Here is a 15,946-nt window from a genome sequence, read left to right on the forward strand (position 1 = left end):
TTAAATAGCACAAGAGTTTTCAGCTGTGCTAACATAATTGCAAAATGGTTTTCTAATGATCAATTAGCCTTTTAAAATGATAAACTTGGATTAGCTGACACAACGTGTCATTGGAACACAGGAGTGATGGTTGCAGATAACGGGCCTCTGTACACCTATGTTGATACTCCATAAAAAATCTGCTGTTTCCAGCAACAATAGTAATTTACAACATTAACACTGTCTACACTCTATTTCTTTTTTTTCTTTAAGTGTTTTTCTTTCAAAAACAAGGAAACTTCTCAGTGACCCCAAACTTCTGAACGGTAGTGTATACATTGGGTGCCTCGCGAAAGTATTCGGCCCCCTTGAACTTTGCGACCTTTTGCCACATTTCAGGCTTCAAACATAAAGATATACAACTGTATTTTTTTTTGTGAAGAATCAACAACAAGTGGGACACAATCATGAAGTGGAACGACATTTATTGGATATTTCAAACTTTTGTAACAAATCAAAAACTGAAAACAGACAGAACAGCAGACCGGCGCCTACAATACTACCATTCACTGCTTAACCATTTACGTCATCAATTGAATCAAATCAAACTTTATTAACATAAAATGTTGAAAAACACAACTTGCTTTTATATACACCTTTATCTGAAACCCTCAGTGTGAATGATCCTCCTTTCCTACCAGTTGTCCACATCCTTGCATTATTCCTCATCAGCTGACAGAACGTGTCTTGTCAACTGAATTTTCCAAAGGTGGACTCCAATCAAGTCGCAGAAACATCCAAGGATGATCATTGGAAAAAGGATACACCCAAACTCAATTTTATAATCATATAGCAAAGGGTCTGAATACTTACGTAAATAAGTTATTTAAAAATATTTTAAAAAATATGTGAAAAAAATGATAAAAACAGTTTTCACTGTCAATATGGGGTGTTGTGTGCAGATTGATGAGGGCATTTTTTTATTTAATCAAATCTAGAATAAGGCCGTAATGTAAGAAAATGTTGAAAAAGTCAAGGGGTCTGAATACTTTCCAAATGCACTACAAGTCAGTTTATGCCTCCTTAGGTCCATCTTATGATTGAAGCCTTTCCCACAGTCACCACAAATAACAGTGTATCATCCTGTGTCTCCATGTCAACAGTGAGGTTCCCCTTGACACCGAAGCTTTAACCCACAGTCACCACAGCTAAACGGTTTAGACAGTTTCTGCATGGTTAGGTTCTGCTTGAGACCGACACTTCTCCTGTGTGAGTCTGTAAATGTGCAGTTAGATGCTCCTTGCGAATGAAGCCTTTACCGCAGTCACCACAGCTAAATGGTTTCTCTCCCGTGTGAGTCAGTATGTGTCTCATTAGGTCCCCTTTCTGGCTGAAGCTTTTACTGCAAAAAAAACATCTAAACGGTTTCTCTCCTGTGTGTGTCAGTTTATGCATGGTTAGGGTCCCCTTCTGACTGAAGCTTTTCCCACAGTCACCACAACTAAACGGTTTCTCTCCTGTGTGAACCCTCATGTGCCTGGACAGATGTCCTTTTTGTTTGAAGGTCTTGCCACAAAAGGGCCATGTGCAGGTTTCCCCCATTATTGTGTTCAGATCCAATGGTGGGCTGCTGTCAAGTCCTACTGGGTTTCTGCTTACAGCTGAGCTGCGGCTGCAGGCAAGTTTCTGATTATCTGGAGGATCACAGGGAATGTCAAGACACTTTAGGTGGTTCACAGTGCCAAAAGGTTCAGGATATACTGGTTTAGAGTCACTCTCTCTGTTCTCCACAGTCTGGGTTTGGGGAAGAGTCAAGGACTGAAGTGGGTCCTCCTGATCACATTCACTTTTCACACAGGAAGGAGTGAAATCGAACTCTATGATATCAGGCTCCAGACCTTGAAGCTGATCTTCCTCCTGACTGGTCCTGACTTCCTCCTGTTTCTCTTTAATCTGTGCGGTCTCTGGGTCCTCCTGCCCCCCACTGGGGCTCCACTCCTGCTCACAGTGCTGCTGCTCAGGGGGAACCTCCTCTTCAGAGACAGAGATCTGCAGGGAGTCTGGAGGGAAGGAGCAGAAATTTGAATCAAACAGATGAATTCACAATGTCTATGATCTATACATCCTAGCAGATAGCTAGGGCCAGCTTCTAGACAGAGACTGTATTCTATACAGCCTAGCAGATAGCTAGGGCCAGCTTCTAGACAGAGACTGTATTCTATACAGCCTAGCAGATAGCTAGGGCCAGTTTCTAGACAGAGACTATTCTATACAGCCTAGCAGATAGCTAGGGCCAGCTTCTAGACAGAGACTGTATTCTATACAGCCTAGCAGATAGCTAGGGCCAGCTTCTAGACAGAGACTGTATTCTATACAGCGTGGCAGATAGATAGGGCCAGCTTCTAGACAGAGACTAGGTACCAGTTTATTTATCCAACATTCCACTCCCTGTACTCCTGTATGTCATTTTCCAAAAAGACTGGCCTTTCTGCCATCTTCCAATATGAACATTCTATCATTAATGAGCTCGAGGAGAAGAGAGTATTTAATCCTGATTCAGCAACCCTCACAGCTATCCTCCAATCACAACGATTATGCAAATATTGGAACTCGCTTTTTTTTTCTCTCCAGAGAACATGCCAGTATCTGGTTGCTAAGCAACCATTTTGTTCATCATCATATGTTTATACTGTATTCTATACCATCTACTGCATCTTGCCTATGTCGCATGGCCATCGCTCATCCATATATTTATATGTACATATTCTTATTCATCCCTTTACATATTTTGATTTACTTATTTCACCTTTATTTAACCAGGTAGGCTAGTTGAGAACAAGTTCTCATTTGCAACTGCGACCTGGACAAGTTAAAGCAAAGCAGTTCGACACATACAACAACACAGAGTTACACATGGAATAAACAAACATACAATCAATAATAGAGTAGGAAAATCTATATACAGCATGTGTAAATGAGGTAGGATAAGAGAGATAAGGCAATAAAATAGGCCATGGTGGTGAAGTAATTACAATATAGCAATTAAAACACTGGAATGGTAGGATGTGCAGAGAATGAATGTGCAAGTTGAGATACTGGGGTGCAAAGGAACAAGATAAAGAAATAAATATAGTATGGGGATGAGGTAGATTGGATGGGCTATTTACAGATGAGCTATGTACAGGTGTAGTGATCTGTGAGCTGCTCTGACAGCTGGTGCTTAAAGCTAGTGAGGCAGATATGAGTCTTCAGCTTCAGAGATTTTTGCAGTTCTTTCCAGTCATTGGCAGCAGAGAACTGGAAGGAGAGGTGGCCAATGGAAGAATTGGCTTTGGGGGTGACTAGAGAGATATACCTGCTGGAGCGCGTGCTACGGGTGGGTGCTGCTATGGTGACGAGTGAGCTGAGATAAGGCGGGGCTTTGACCTAGCAGAGACTTGTAGATTACCTGGAGCCAGTGGGTTTGGCGACGAGTATGAAGTGAGGGCCAGCCAATGAGAGCATACAGGTCGCAGTGGTGGGTAGTGTATGTGGCTTTTGTGACAAAACGGATGGCACTGTAATAGACTGCATCCAATTGGTTCAGTAGAGTGTTGGAGGCTATTTTATAGATGACATCGCCGAAGTCGAGGATCGGTAGGATGGTCAATTTTACGAGGGCATGTTTGGCAGCATGAGTGAAGGATGCTTTGTTGGGAAATAGGAAGCCGATTCTAGATGTAATTTGGATTGGAGATGTTTAATGTGAGTCTGGAAGGAGAGTTTACAGTCTAACCAGCCACCTAGGTATTTGTAGAATACACCAGCAGCGAGAGCGACATTGATGTATACAGAGAATAGAGTCGGCCCGAGAATTGAACCCTGTGGCACCCCCATAGAGACTGCCAGAGGTCCGGACAACAGGCCCTCCGATTTGACACACTGAACTCTATCAGAGAAGTAGTTGGTGAACCAGGCGAGGCAGTTATTTGAGAAACCAAGGCTGTTGAGTCTGCCAATGAGGATGTGGTGATTGATAGAGTCAAAAGCCTTGGCCAGGTCGATGAATACGGCTGCACAGTAATGTCTCTTATCAATGGCAGTTATGATATCGTTTAGGACCTTGAGCGTGGCTGAGGTGCACCCATGTCAATGACTAGAACGAATTGAAGAAAAAAGAGAAGAAAAAAAAAATCACTGAAGCTTTAGACTCATATCTCCCTCACTAACTTTAAGCATCAGCTGTCAGAGCAGCTTACCGGTCATTGCACCTGTACACAGCCCATCTGTAAATAGCCCATCCAACTACCTCGTCCCCATATTGTTATTTATTTTTGCACCCCAGTACCTCTACTTGCACATCTATCACTCCAGTGTTAACGCTAAATTGTAATTATTTCGCAACTATGGCCTATTTATTGCCTCACATCCCTAATCTTACTACGTTTGCACACACTGTATATAGATTTTTTTCTATTGTGTTATTTACTGTACGTTTGTTTATCCCATGTGTAACTAACTCTGTGTTGTTTTTGTCGCACTACTTTGCTTTATCTTGGCCAGGTCAAGGTAAAGGCCAAAACAGTCAAACACTACATCTAAACATGAATCGATTCACAATTCCGGGACAGATCTAGAAACATAAATCCCACTCCTTTCATTACACATGCATGTGTTTTTCATGCGAATGCAAAGCACGATGTGTTTTTCATGCGAATGCAAAGCACGATGTGTTTTTCATGCGAATGCAAAGCACGATGTGTTTTTCATGCGAATGCAAAGCACGATGTGTTTTTCATGCGAATGCAAAGCACGATGTGTTTTTCATGCGAATGCAAAGCACGATGTGTTTTTCATGCGAATGCAAAGCACGTGTTTTTCATGCGAATGCAAAGCACGTGTTTTTCATGCGAATGCAAAGCACGTGTTTTTCATGCGAATGCAAAGCACGTGTTTTTCATGCGAATGCAAAGCACGTGTTTTTCATGCGAATGCAAAGCACGTGTTTTTCATGCGAATGCAAAGCACGTGTTTTTCATGTGAATGCAAAGCACGTGTTTTTCATGTGAATGCAAACCACGTGTTTTTCATTTGAATGCAAAGCACACACTTCCTCTACACTGTTTTAACAATGTCAGCCAGTGACAACACGTTTGTGGCATCCGTCTTCCATTTCTATTTCATATTTTACACACAGGTGTTATGAGAGTCACCTAATTATCCCATATTTTACACACAGGTGTTATGAGAGTCACCTAATTATCCCATATTTTACACACAGGTGTTATGAGAGTCACCTAATTATCCCATATTTTACACACAGGTGTTATGAGAATCACCTAATTATCCCAGGTAATCAACTCTGATTTGCAGTTCGAACTTATAAAAAAAGACACACCCTCGTCCACTTACCCATCATCCCAAGGGCCTTATGCCCTTGGGGGAATCCCCATCGCCACCTTGGCGGACGGTCCAAATCATTAGCCAAGCAAGGGAAGTTTGCAACGTAAGCCCCTTAAGCTCTCGTTTTTAATCGAGTTTGCGTGTGTACAATTATGTTCACTCCAGGGCCTGAAACTCGCCATAATTCAATTTGCGACGATTGTACATCCGCTAAGAACGGTCAGCGAAAACTTAAAAACAACGGAGAAGTTAACGTACAAGTGTAAAAAAACAAACAAATGCAAATTGGTTTGAAATTGTGCTACTAATGCACATGACGGCACAAACACACCTCGTAAAAAAGTCAATGTTTTGTTTGGTTATCTTTTGGAAATTGTAGAAATACACATTTTCCTTCAGAAGTTCTAGCTAGTTCTCTAATTCATTTGCTAGCTATCGTACAGCATGCGTATATTAATAATTCTATATTTCACTCAATTGACAGGCGCATATAAAGCACCCATGCTACCGGTGGCTAAAAACAGTCATCACGGGATGAACCAGTGACGCATTTCTGGCCAAGGGTGGTCCATTTAAAAACCATTTCTCGGTGAGCCAAATTGTAAATGCAGTGTTTTTTTAAAAACGTAGTTATAAGGAATTCTTATCACTTTACAAGGTCCCTGTAACACCTAAAGATTTTGCAATTGTTTTAGATGCCATTCCCTCAGGTGTTGCTTTATTATTCAGGAACGTGTCAAGACCTGACTCTCAGAGCCTACCTTCTGTTGACACATCAGTAGGAAAGATTTGTTTCTCTTTTGGTCCAGTCAACAACAGAGCGATACAAACCTTGTTTCAGCAGGAAGTTGTATATCTAATGTTAAGCCTTATTGGAATGGATTTATTGATAATATCTGTTGGAAAAAAAGTTTGGATGTTGCTACACACATACCTACTTGTGAACAAAATTAAGGAAGTTTCCTTTAAAAAATGTCATAAATATTATCCTGCCAACCACTATATGAAGATGTTTCAGGAAAACATCAACTCAAATTGCTCCTTTTGTAATGACCACCCAGAAACAGTGTTGCATCTGTTTTGGCATTGTATTCATTTAAAGGAAACTGTGGCAAGACATCAGTAGGTTTATAATTCAACACATTTATGAAGATTTTACACTATTGTGGAGAGATGTACTGCTTGGATTCTTTACCTACAATAAAATGTTTCAGCTTATTTCTATGTAATTCATTTCATTATTCTTTTGGACAAATTTCTTATTCACAAATGTAAATTTACAAACAAAACACCACATTTTCTTACCTTAGAAAAACAAATTGAACTGTATTTTAAGACAATTAAATACTCTACTAACAAAAAAGCTGTTAGAATTGTAAGTGTCTGTATGTCCCTTACTATCCCCTCAGCCCTCAAATTAAGTGGACACTTCTGATGACGTTTCATGACGTCTGACGAGTATACACTTACAGGGCGAGGGAGGAAGAAATTATTAAAAAGATCTATTAACAACAAATCAATACAGGAAGTACGTGTGGGAACACAAGTGTGTCTGTATATACAAATAATATAAAAGGCCAATTGGTCTAGGGGCGGGGCCAGGGGGTACAATATCACATTACACAAGGACCTTGGGATAGGGTGTCTTAAGTGTTTGGACAGCAGCCTCTGTCTTCCGTCTCTTTCCGTAAACACGCGTTGTCACAATGAGGGGGTTCGATTAATCTCACCCAGGTGCCCAAGCAAAGTCGGCTCAAAATAAGTGACATAATTAAAGCATGTGTTGTTGGCTAATTAGTACGATTATGTGATTGATTTTGATTTTAAAAAAGCTACCTTCACAATGAAAACTAATTAGAAAACTCAAACATTTATTTTTACGGAAAATATGTTGTATGTTTCTGAACGATGCACCATCCTACAAATGACCGAGCAGTGTCTTTGCCCGGTTCAACCAGGGCCAGCATAAAATAACTCCCTCATGGAGATATGGCTTTGTGAAAACATTAACCCTATAAAAAAAGTTAACAATTTAACATCGTGTATTTCTCGATAATATGAAAGATAAGATCGTTCGACTCACAAAACCGTACCGCAAGTGACGCGTGTTAATGTTCCTGAGAGTCACGATCAAAGGCTACATAGCCACAGATATAAGAATGATTAGAACGGGTGTCACTATTCAAGTAAATTATAATATAATGTTTGGATGGCGGCCATTACGAGTGTACACACAGGAGCACAAGCAGGAAGAATATCCAGCAATCTGTGCTGTGATTTGTTGAATCAACTCTAATGACATTACAACAAATGCATCCCCATTGCATGAGCCGCATCAGTTACAAGCCCGTTCTATTCATTCTTATTTCTATGTTCATAACTACGTACCTATTCTCGATAACGTTAGTGGTGTCTCTGGTGTGATCCGCAGCAGTCTCCGTAGCCGATCATTCTCCTCCTGGTACTCCACTACCGTTTTCTCAACTGCCCCGACAATCTCCACAACAGCCGCCGTTAAGCGCTCATTTAGAAACACACTCAACAACTGTAGTTTAGACATATTAGGTCGAATGAGAGTTGGGTAACCTATTTAGTATTGTCAGTTGGTCTTTCTTTACTTCACACAGAGAACGTTGAAAATCAAAACAAGTCGTCTCCAATCCTACTTCCGTGCTCTAGTCAAGGAATTTTGGAAAATGCATTTTATTCTATTGGGTGGTGGGCCTAGAAATGCACAACAGGCGCCGCCAGCTGGATGGGAGTTTACTACTGTGTAAGGCAGCCTAGAGACCCGTAGTAAAGGGAAACAATAACCACGCTTAGACAAACAGTGGTTATCATACAGGTGCGGCCAAATATATTGGCACCTTTGCACTGTTCTTAAATAATTACCTATTTCTAAAATAAATTGAAATTGAAAAAAAAAAACGTTGGTCTCCACACATTACTGTATTGTCAACATTGCAGAACGATTTTTCTTTGGGAGGGGACTTGAATTGACCCTTAAGTCTTTAAGTGTCCTTAAGTGGACACAACTTATTGAATCACTGCTCCTACTGCTTAATTCACAGTAAAAGCAGTTTCTGTGGCACATAGTGAATAAATTATATTCTTTAAAGCTGGAATCCTTAATGGTGAAACTGCCACTTTTGTTTGGGATATTATACCAACAAAGAAGTTTACAGCAAACAACGAACACAGTTTTTTCTCTCGCTCTGACATCACTGCACGCTTCGACAGAACAATATGTCCTGCACAGGAGGTTGGTGGCACCTTAATTGGGGAGGACGGAGTCGTATTGGCTCGAGCGGAATCAATTCCAGCTATTCATTATTATCATCCACTGATGTACTGCAATTTGTTTTTACCACGCTGCGCATTTACATTTAGTCAACAAAACAAAAACGCTAGAACAGTGGCACTGTTTCCCCTAATGTGGATTCTGTCTTCAATAAGTCAGTGAGGTTGATGCTGTCAGGGATAGATTGAAACGGTTTATCGTGGTGAAAAAAAGTAGATCTCGTTGTGAGTTAGTAGACCCTGGTGTGATATAAAGAGACATGTTAGGCTTGCCTAACGACTCACCTTGAGTTTAATTCCTCTGCTCTGTCAATCGCTACATATATTCAGTCTGAAACTGTCATTTGTGTGACTTTAAAATGAGGGGCGTTGTACAAAACAAATTAATCAGCGATTGGATCTTCTCTAACAAGTCTAACCAATCAGAGTTACCAAAGTTAATGATGTCATCACGTAGTCCGGCTCGAGCCCAACCCTTCGGTTTCTATGACCAATCAGAATGTGTTCACATTCTAGAAATTGTTGGGGAGATCCAGGCTCAACATGGAGAAGAAACATCAGTTGGCCAGAGCCATGTGGATGGGTAGCCAGGCAAACGCTTAACAGTGGGTTTAAAGCCTAATGAAGGTCCATCTCGGACCCTTAGGCGGAGGGCATGCTGCAGCTCAAGTTTCCAGGGTACAACACCTTTGTGTTCAGTCAATTAAACGGTCAAATCAAACCTGACTTTGAGACATATTAAATGTAAACCAGTACAGTTGAAAAAATACCAAAAAAGCTCATAGCCTTTAGTAGTGTCCGATCTACCTGCCTAGTGGTTAGAGTGTTGGATTAGTAGCCGAAAGGTTGCAAGATCAGATCCCCGAGCTGACAAGGTAAAAAATCTGTTTTTCTGCCCCTGAACAAGGTCGTCATTGAAAATAGGAATTTGTTCTTAACTGACCTGCCTAGTTAAAAAAAGAAAAATGGAGACCACAAACTGTTCTACATTTTATACTAAGGGAGGGACATATAAAATACACTCTGATGACCAAAAATAATCTAGGCATGTATCCATTAGGTTTCAGAAGTGAAGCAAGGCTTCTTGTACATTTCACTAAGACCACATGTGCTCAGTATAAACTAAAGAGCCAGCAAACACCCCATGTCATTACCCCAGATAAATTGAATGTAATGTAAGACTGCAGACAATTTCTGAAGTACCAACTACCAACCAATCAGTGGCTAAACATAGTCCCTGTGGGTATAGACCCTTAAACATAGTTTGTATTATTTAACCAGGCAAGTCAGTTAAGAACAAATTATTTTTTTCACTGATGACCTAGAAACAGTGGGTTAACTGCCTTGTTCAGGGGCAGAACGACAGATTTTTACCTCATCAGCTCAGGGATTCGATTTTGCAAACGTTCGGTTACTAGTCCAACGCTCTAACAACAAGGCTACCAGCTTTGTGTCCCAGCTAAAATCAAAACTGGGACCATTGTTCCCCGGAGGCGAAGACGTGGATGTCGATTATGGCAGCCCCCAGCACCTCTCTGATTCAGAGGGGTTGGGTTAAATACTGAAGACACATTTCAGTTGAATGCATTCAGTTGTTGTATATTGTAGCTATTGTAGGAAGCAGTAACTCCCCATTGCTGACCTTTACTCAGTGTTGTAAAGTACTTAACTAAAAATACTTTAAAGTAGTACTTAAGTAGTTTTGGGGGGTATTTGTACAATTACTTTTTCTTTTTTTGACAACTTTTTCTTTACTTCCCTGACACCCAAAAGTACTAGTTACATTTTTAATGCCTAGCAGGACAGGAAACTGGTCCAATTCACGCACTTATCAAGAGAACTTTCCTGGTTATACCTATTGCCTCTGTTCTGACAGACTCACTAAACACAAACGTGTCTTTTGTAAATCATGTCTGTTGCTATGCCCCTGGCTATACGTAAATATATGTTTTAACAAAAATTGTGTCATCTGGTTATTTTAAGGAATTTCAAATAAGTAATAATTTTACGTCTAATACTGAAGTACATTTCAAACCAAATACTTTTGGACTTTTACTCAAGTAGTGGTGTTACGGGACGACTTTCGCATTTACTGTAGTTATCTTCACTTTTACTCAAGTAGTGGTGTTACGGGACGACTTTCGCATTTACTGTAGTTATCTTCACTTTTACTCAAGTAGTGGTGTTACGGGACGACTTTCGCATTTACTGTAGTTATCTTCACTTTTACTCAAGTAGTGGTGTTACGGGACGACTTTCGCATTTACTGTAGTTATCTTCACTTTTACTCAAGTAGTGGTGTTACGGGACGACTTTCGCATTTACTGTAGTTATCTTCACTTTTACTCAAGTAGTGGTGTTACTGGACGACTTTCGCATTTACTGTAGTTATCTTCACTTTTACTCAAGTAGTGGTGTTACTGGACGACTTTCGCATTTACTGTAGTTATCTTCACTTTTACTCAAGTAGTGGTGTTACTGGACGACTTTCGCATTTACTGTAGTTATCTTCACTTTTACTCAAGTAGTGGTGTTACTGGACGACTTTCGCATTTACTGTAGTTATCTTCACTTTTACTCAAGTAGTGGTGTTACGGGACGACTTTCGCATTTACTGTAGTTATCTTCACTTTTACTCAAGTAGTGGTGTTACGGGACGACTTTCGCATTTACTGTAGTTATCTTCACTTTTACTCAAGTAGTGGTGTTACGGGACGACTTTCGCATTTACTGTAGTTATCTTCACTTTTACTCAAGTAGTGGTGTTACTGGACGACTTTCGCATTTACTGTAGTTATCTTCACTTTTACTCAAGTAGTGGTGTTACTGGACGACTTTCGCATTTACTGTAGTTATCTTCACTTTTACTCAAGTAGTGGTGTTACTGGACGACTTTCGCATTTACTGTAGTTATCTTCACTTTTACTCAAGTAGTGGTGTTACGGGACGACTTTCGCATTTACTGTAGTTATCTTCACTTTTACTCAAGTAGTGGTGTTACGGGACGACTTTCGCATTTACTGTAGTTATCTTCACTTTTACTCAAGTAGTGGTGTTACGGGACGACTTTCGCATTTACTGTAGTTATCTTCACTTTTACTCAAGTAGTGGTGTTACGGGACGACTTTCGCATTTACTGTAGTTATCTTCACTTTTACTCAAGTAGTGGTGTTACTGGACGACTTTCGCATTTACTGTAGTTATCTTCACTTTTACTCAAGTAGTGGTGTTACTGGACGACTTTCGCATTTACTGTAGTTATCTTCACTTTTACTCAAGTAGTGGTGTTACGGGACGACTTTCGCATTTACTGTAGTTATCTTCACTTTTACTCAAGTATGACAAATGTTTCCCTTACCACCACTGCTTATAAATAAGTTAATAACTCGCTAATCGGCAAAGAATATCAACAAATGTGCACTCGCACGGCTCTGCGCTCGGATCTGAACTGATCGGAAATGCGCATTCACTCGCCGTTGATTGAGAGACCGCTCGTGAGCGCTCAGACTCTGCACACAACAAAAATCACAGATTCAATTTTGCAAAGTTAGATTTGTTTTGGTTTATTGAATTGAAAAAAGGGATTATAATAATGTTGCTTCGATCACAGAAAAAAAACATGCAAACTAATGGGGCGAACTCTATGAAGTTCAATCTCCTGCGTCTTTAAGCGGTTTGGCATTTGTTCTACGTGGCAGTCCTGGAGGATGTTTAGAGGGAACATTGGCGTGTGTGTGTGTGTGTAAGTAGAGTCCAGTGTGTGTGTGTGTAAGTAGAGTCCAGTGTGTGTGTGTAAGTAGAGTCCAGTGTGTGTGTGTGTGTGTAAGTAGAGTCCAGTGTGTGTGTGGGTGTGTGTGTGTGTAAGTAGAGTCCAGTGTGTGTGTGTGTGTGTGTAAGTAGAGTCCATTGTGTGTGTGTGTGTGTGTGTGTGTGTAAGTAGGGTCCAGTGTGTGTGTGTGTGTGTGTGTAAGTAGAGTCCAGTGTGTGTGTGTGTAAGTAGAGTCCAGTGTGTGTGTGTGTAAGTAGAGTCCAGTGTGTGTGTGTGTGTGTGTGTGTGTGTGTGTAAGTAGAGTCCAGTGTGTGTGTGTGTGTGTGTAAGTAGAGTCCAGTGTGTGTGTGTGTAAGTAGAGTCCAGTGTGTGTGTGTGTAAGTAGAGTCCAGTGTGTGTGTGCGTAAGTAGAGTCCAGTGTGTGTGTGCATACTCAAAAAGAGTTAGTGCCAACAGGGTCAATGCAGATAGTGTGGGTAGCTATAGTGCCTCCAGAAAGTATTCAAACCACTTGACTTTTCCCACATTTTGTTGTTACTTCCTGAATTTAAAATGGATTAAACTGAGATGTTGTGTCACTGGCCTACACACAATACCCCATAATGTCAAACGTGGAATTGTTTTTAGACATTTTGACTAATTAAGGAAAAATTAAAAGCTGAAATGTCTTGAGTCAATCAATACGTATTCAACCCCTTTGTTATGGTAAGCCTAAATAAGTTCAGGAGTAAAGATGTGCTTAACAAGTCACATAATAAGTTGCATGGACTGGACTTTGTGCATTAATGGTGTTTAACATGATTCTTTAATGTCTACCTCATCTCTGTACCCCACACATACAATTATCTGTAAGGTCCCTCAGTCGAGCAGTGAATTTCAAACACTGATTCAACCACAAAGACCAGGGAGGTTTTTCAATGCTTCACAAAGAAGGGCAACTATTGGTAGATGTGTAAAAAAACACAAAAAAACATTGAATATCCCTTTGAGCATGGTGAAGTACTTAAATTAGACTTTGGATGGTGTATCAATACACCCAGTTACTACAAAGATACAGGTGTCCTTTCTAACTCAGTTGCCGGAGAGGAAGGAAACAGCTCAGGGATTTAACCATGAGGCCAATGGTGACTTTAAAACAGCTACAGAGTTTAATGGCTGTGTTAGGAAAAAGGAAAAAACTGAGGATGGATCAACAACATTGTAGTTCATCCACAATAGGAACCTAATTGATAGAGTGAAAAGAAGTCAGCCTGTACAGAATAAAAATATTCAAAATTATGCATTCTGTTTGCAATAACTCACTAAAGTAAAAAATTGCTAAACATGTCCTGAATACAAAACGATACGTTTAGAGCTATGCACAGGGAAAGTTCTAGAGGAAAACCTGGTTCAATCTGCTTTCCAACCGACACTGGGAGACAAATTCACCTTTCAGCAGGACAATAACCTAAAACACAAGGCCAAATATACACTAGAGTTGCTCACCAAGACAACATTGAATTTTCCTGAGTGGTCTAGTTACAGTTTTGACTTATATCAGCTTGAAAATCTATGGCAAGACTTAAATGGCTGTCTAGCAATGATGAACAACCAACTTGACAGAGCTTAAAGAATAAAAAATAATAGTATACAAATATTGTGTGCAAAGTTCTGAGACTTACCAAGCCTCATAACTGTAATCGCTGCCAAGGGTGATTCTAACATGAATTGACCCAGGGGTGTGAATACTTATGTAAATTATATATCTGTTTTTCATTTGGGTGGCTGGATTCTTTGACAATTTATAGGGCCTTACTCTGACACCCCCTGGTATAGAGGTCCTGGACGGCAGAGAGTTCTTCCCCAGTGATGCACTGGGCCGTATGCCTTACCCTCTGTAGCGCCTTGCGACCTTCGTATGCCAAGCAGTTGCCATTAAAGTGGTGATGCAGCTAGTCAAGATGCTCTCAATGGTGCAGCTGTAGGACTTTGAGGATCTGAGGACACATGCCAAATCTTTTCAGTCTCCTGAGGGGGATATAGGCGTTGTCATGCCATGTGTTTGGACCATGATAGGTGTTGACACAGAGGATCTTGAAACTCTCGACCCGTCGGTGTGAATGGGGGCCTGTTCGGCCCTCCTTGCCTGTAGTCCACGATCATCTCCTTTGTCTTCATCACGTTGAGGGAAAGATTGTTGTCCTGGTACCACACTGCCAGGTCTCTGACCTCCATGTAAGCTGTCTCATCATCGTTGGTGATCAGGGCCATCACCGTCGTGTCATCGGCAGACTTGATGATGGTGTTGGAGTCGTGAGCGGCTATGCAGTCATGGGTTAACCGGGAGTACAGGAGGGGACTAAGCACGCACCCCTGAGGGCGCCTCATGTTGAGGGTCAGCGCGGCGGGTTTGTTATTGCCTACCCTCACCTCCTGGGGGCGGCCTGTCAGGATGTCAAGATCCAGTTGCAAAGGGAGGTGTTCAGTCCAAGGTTCCTTAGTTTAGTGATGAGCTTGAAGGGAACTATGGTGTTGAACGCTGAGCTGTAGTCTATGTACAGCATTCTCACTTAGGTGTTCCTTTTGTCCAGGCAGGAAAGGGCACTGTGAAGTGCAATACAGATTGCATCATCTGTGAATCTGTTTGGGCAATATGCGAATTGGAGTGGATCTAGGGTGTTTGGGATGATGGTGTTAATGTGAGTCATGATCAGCCTTTAAAAAGCCTGTCTTTTCAGATTCCACAATGATTATTTAGATGTGGACACGACATCACCGCATTTTGTAAGTCACCTTGATTTAGCACGTGTGAGTTTACTAGGACTGCATAGGTTTTGAGCGATCTGTTATCCTTGTGGAGCCAGACTTTCACCACCTTTAGCATCACATGGCCAGAGTGATTTGATAGGTCCAGGTAGACTGTAGTTGGCAGTGAGCTGACCATCGGGACACTTATCCTTTTCTTCAACGAGGTCATGAAGGACAGTCAAGTGTTGCTCTTTGCAGACGTTGCACACCTTTTTTTTAGAGTGCAGGAATCTCGCTGGTGTCCTTGACCACACCGCCAGCACTTGTCTTTATCCTTGACCACACTGCCAGCACTTGTCTTTATCCTTGACCACACCGCCAGCACTTGTCTTTATCCTTGACCACACCGCCAGCACTTGTCTTTATCCTTGACCACACCGCCAGCACTTGTCTTTATCCTTGACCACACCGCCAGCACTTGTCTTTATACTTGACCACACCGCCAGCACTTGTCTTTATCCTTGACCACACCGCCAGCACTTGTCTTTATCCTTGACCACACCGCCAGCACTTGTCTTTATCCTTGACCACACCGCCAGCACTTGTCTTCATCCTTGACCACACCGCCAGCACTTGTCTTTATCCTTGACCACACCGCCAGCACTTGTCTTTATCCTTGACCACACCGCCAGCACTTGTCTTTATCCTTGACCACACCGCCAGCACTTGTCTTTATCCTTGACCACACCGCCAGCACTTGTCTTTATCCTTGACCACACCGCCAGCACT

At 41.4% G+C, this 15,946-nt stretch overlaps 1 protein-coding gene across 1 annotated transcript; it reads right to left on the reverse strand.

Moving 5' to 3' along the window:
• Positions 1 to 447: 447 nt before the first annotated feature.
• LOC135510280 (zinc finger protein 629-like) lies at positions 448 to 8,026 on the reverse strand. The gene is made up of 2 exons (XM_064931088.1): positions 7,750 to 8,026; positions 448 to 2,039 (listed from the first exon to the last, which is right to left on the reverse strand). The coding sequence occupies exons 1-2, from the start codon at positions 7,919 to 7,921 to the stop codon at positions 1,216 to 1,218; spliced, it is 996 nt and encodes a 331-aa protein (XP_064787160.1). The 5' UTR covers positions 7,922 to 8,026; the 3' UTR covers positions 448 to 1,215.
• Positions 8,027 to 15,946: the final 7,920 nt, after the last annotated feature.

The sequence above is a fragment of the Oncorhynchus masou genome, chromosome 23 (assembly GCF_036934945.1).
Source record: "Oncorhynchus masou masou isolate Uvic2021 chromosome 23, UVic_Omas_1.1, whole genome shotgun sequence".
Lineage (NCBI taxonomy): Eukaryota > Metazoa > Chordata > Actinopteri > Salmoniformes > Salmonidae > Oncorhynchus > Oncorhynchus masou.

What these genes read in the sequence shown, in the direction of transcription:
- LOC135510280 (XM_064931088.1), bottom strand. Translation starts at nt 7,921, where the DNA reads ATGTCTAAACTACAGTTGTTGAGTGTGTTTCTAAATGAGCGCTTAACG. An exon ending in ACTAACGTTATCGAGAATAG is followed by an intron (nt 2,040 to 7,749) that starts GTACGTAGTTAT and finishes CCTTCCCTCCAG; the next exon opens with ACTCCCTGCAGATCTCTGTC.